The 3,894-nt window shown below is 36.7% G+C and overlaps 1 protein-coding gene across 1 annotated transcript in view; it reads right to left on the bottom strand.

The window, feature by feature from the left end:
• Positions 1–2,981, bottom strand: part of LOC132181756 (S-alkyl-thiohydroximate lyase SUR1-like) — a 4,153-nt gene extending 1,172 nt beyond the window's left edge. The window contains exons 1-3 of the mRNA XM_059594994.1: positions 2,559–2,981; positions 347–686; positions 4–202 (exon numbers count right to left, since the gene is read on the bottom strand). Of these exons, the coding sequence (XP_059450977.1) occupies positions 4–202; positions 347–686; positions 2,559–2,839 (820 nt within the window). The 5' untranslated portion in view covers positions 2,840–2,981. The remainder of the gene's footprint in view (positions 1–3; positions 203–346; positions 687–2,558) is intronic.
• Positions 2,982–3,894: the final 913 nt, after the last annotated feature.

Here is a 3,894-nt window from a genome sequence, read left to right as displayed (position 1 = left end):
TGCCATTAGGATCATTTGTCACAATCCAACCAAGTCGCCAACCTGGTACAATCCATCTCTTTGATATAGACCCTAGTGTGATAACAGGCACTATTGATCCAAATGCTCCCATCGGCACAAACGGGTTACTTCCAAAAGTGAGATGGTGATAAACTTCATCTGCAACAACCAGAATACCCAGCTTTCTTGCTGTCTCTGCAATCTAACATTCCAAAAAATCGACCACCACTAACGTTAAAACAACAATCTAATTACAAAAAAGCAGTAAATCAGGATTAGTTATACGCTTGTCTACTTATATATACTAAATTAATTCTGTAAAGAAACAGAAAAAGATGTAACCTACCTTCTTCAAATGTTGGTGTGTATAGACAGTTCCACAAGGATTGCCAGGGTTTATGATGACCATGGCAACAGTATTCTCATCAGCAAGAGCTTCAATGCTCTCAAGATCAACCTCCCAACCCTTTTCAGGATTAAGATCAAAATGACGAACTTCAAGATTTATAGCTGCAGCACGTGACTCGTAGTATGGAAAGCCGGGTCTCGGAAGCAGAATGTTGGCACCAGGGCGGGCAAGGACTGCCATTGTTACTTCAATTGCTTGGATACATCCAATTGTGACATGAACATCGTCTGGCGATAAAGCGTATGGAAGATCACGAGACAGATAATCTGCTATGGCCCTATTAGAAATATTCAAGCATCAAACTAAATTAGATAATTACCATTGAATGTGACTATATGTGTAACTACAGATTCTGGGTTCCATTGCTTTTTCTTTACAGGCTCATAGCATTCATATGATCATCTTGTTGATGGTGGTCACAGAAGAGGAGTTAATGGGGGTGAAGGATTCTGTTAGTTACATTAAAAAACGTGTACCTCTTACATGTGAAAAGACACAGGGCACTTTGTTAGATGGGTTTGAAGAATTTTCTCTAATCCAATTTAGAGGAAATTTTTGTCATTTTTCAAAATGGCTTTCTAAATTTGATAAAGTGGATCGTTTTGCTCAAATTTAACTTTTATCTGAGGAGCCCATTGTGAATTGACGCAAAATTTAGCTTCCTTTCCTATCTAGGCATGATAAATTGGTGCGAAATTTCTCAGAAACAAAATCCTGCAAACTGATTATTCATTTCTTCGCATAATTTTACACATTTAATAAGAAGAAGAGCTAGAACTGGGAAATTGTTAGTCTTTGTTACAAGAAGTTTTAGATATAATTTTTCTTCTACCTTCATTTATGTAGCTATACAATTTACCCCCTTATGAGTTTTATTAGGCCCTTTTTGGAAAGCTCATTGAGTTTCAAATTTTTGCAATAATAGTCTTGGGTTTAAATCCTCTTTCAATAAGATTTTTTTATAAGATTTTGTGTTAATTTCCTAACATAAGTCTCGTGAAATATTGTCAACTATATATATATATATATATAGTGGGGACTGAGGTGTAGACCGACTACCCCCCTCGAGGCCTCAACTACCAGTCTACCAAGATACTTCTCATGTAACATATTATGCCAAAATGAGCCGTCTTTTCTGGCGGCATCATCAACATATTATGCCAATTTTGTCCTCAATCCATAAAATAGGTGGCCAAGTTGCACCAAAACTAATAGGAACAAAATCAATTACAAAGTTTAAAAAATAGTGTAATATTTAAAATAGATTAAAAAAATTAAAATCTTGATTTTCTGACTCTAAAAATGACTAAAATACAATTAGAAAAATTAGAAAAATAATAATAATAATAATAATAATAATAATAGGGAATCAAATCTTTTAATAAAATAAAGGTATCAAAAAGATGGGAAGCTCGTTTATTGGGGGCGGCTGATGTTACATTTCTGTCGCTTTAAAGTTGCAAATATGCGGCCACAGTTGCACCAAAACTACTTAAAACAAATTCAAGTGAGAGCACTAGCAACAGACTCTTTATAGTTCATTATCTTTTTTATATTTAGAAAAAATTTAAAAAAATTCACATCAGAAGTCTTAAATTTAACCAACAAAGGGTATTTACAGTATTTCTCAATGCATTGAGAAACACTGTAGACTGCATATGCATTGTTAAATTATAAAACATCTCATTCTCTTTCTTCTCTCATTCACATGTCTCAATAATTCTCTCTCTTCTTTTTTTTTTCATTAGTTGCAATGATAAAAAAAAATAGTATTTAATTCATATGAGAAAAAAAAAAAGAGATATGACGTGTTGTTTTATAAGGAATCGAAAAATAATTTTATTCCTTAAATTGAAAAAAAAAAAAAAAATGGTTGAAAAACTGCAGCTAGTGCACTTAGAAAGTTTAAAAAATATTTTTAAGATTTAAAATTTTAAAAATACTTCCCGACTTTTTATGTTTAAAAAAAAAAAATCAAAACGTAATTATATAATAATAATAATAATAATAATAATGGGAACTGTTATTTCTCTTAAAAATAGGAGTATAGGACTGAACGAAAACAGAACACGTCAAAGGAAATAAAAAAAGAAAAAGAAAACAGAAGAGTTCTGAATAAACAAAATGCCATGAAAAGGACAGAAATTACCTCCTCGCCGGCAGGATACCAACCGGCGGTGCGTAGCCATTATACTTAGCGGAGCGGACAGCGTCAACAATGGCATCTTCGGCTACGGCGGCGGTTCGAAAGCACGGAAACGCCGAGGGGTCGCCGTGGCCGAGAGGCACGGTCGGCCTTGGATCATCTTTGCTAAGACTTTCAAATAGCTTCATCAGAATGCCTCGGACGGTGACTGCCGACGCCAGCGCCGCGCTCAGCTTCTCGTTCCCTCGGAAACCCCATTTCTCCAACTCCGACCCGTTTTCCATGTTCTTGGCTCGTTCGTTTTGCAGTGGTGGGGGAATCAGCTGAGTTGGGATTTTATTCTTTGATTTTGAGAAGACAATACTTACGTTTTCCGACGCTTCCTGTGATAAGATTAAGACAAAATTGTCCTCAACTTTAAAGGTTTGGACAATTTAATCCAACCATTTATGCCTAAATGGCTCCTCTCCTGGAATGGAAAAGGATACCTTTCCGTCAAACTACCGTTTGCTTGTGACAGCTTGTCATTTTCAATTATTGATAGTCGGTCCCTCCAAATTACTCCTTTTAAACTCTTCCGACACATTATTTATTATATTATCTAAATTTTTTTTTTTATTTTATTGTTTTATTCCTTTGCCTCTCCACCACTCTTTGCTTGTTTGATTTTTTTTCTTAGAATAACTTATATAGGGAGGGTGTACAAAATGTAAGTTTTGTGCAACCAATCAGAATGTGACACTTAAGCTAAGACTTAAGTTTATAAAAAAAAGCCTTTCTACACCAAATTATAAATAAAAATTAATTGTTTTTTTTTTTTAAGAAGAGGTGGTGGCTAAATGCCCCTCCCCACGCTGGGGTGGTAGGCCGCCACCCCAAGACCATGGGGAATGGCCCTTGCAGTCCACTCCCGTGGCTGGGGGGTGGCTTTCATGGAAGCCACCATAAACTCAGGGTGTGACTGACCACCCAGAATCGGTGGGGAGGTGGCTCCACCTAGGCCACTCCCATGGCCTGATGGGTGGCCCGGTGAGGGGCACCCAGGGCCATGGGAGTGAGCTACCCAGCGGCTACCATGAGCTGGGGAGAGTGTGACCAACTCCCTGAGATCCTTGGTGAGTGGCTGACTAGGAGTGGGCTGATGGAATGACCACCCATGGGAATTTGGGGTGGTATACCCATAGCTATAAGGATGTGGCTCTGAGAATATAAAGTGGGTTAATACCTTCAATTCTATTTTTAAAAAAAAAATAATAATAATTTTTTATTTTATTAGAGTATAATCTGGTGTGGTTGAGTTTTTGTTTTAAGTATAAGTTTAATGAAATTGGCTGATGTG

Source organism: Corylus avellana, chromosome ca5 (genome assembly GCF_901000735.1).
Source record: "Corylus avellana chromosome ca5, CavTom2PMs-1.0".
Lineage (NCBI taxonomy): Eukaryota > Viridiplantae > Streptophyta > Magnoliopsida > Fagales > Betulaceae > Corylus > Corylus avellana.
This window is presented reverse-complemented; position numbering and strand designations above follow the sequence as displayed.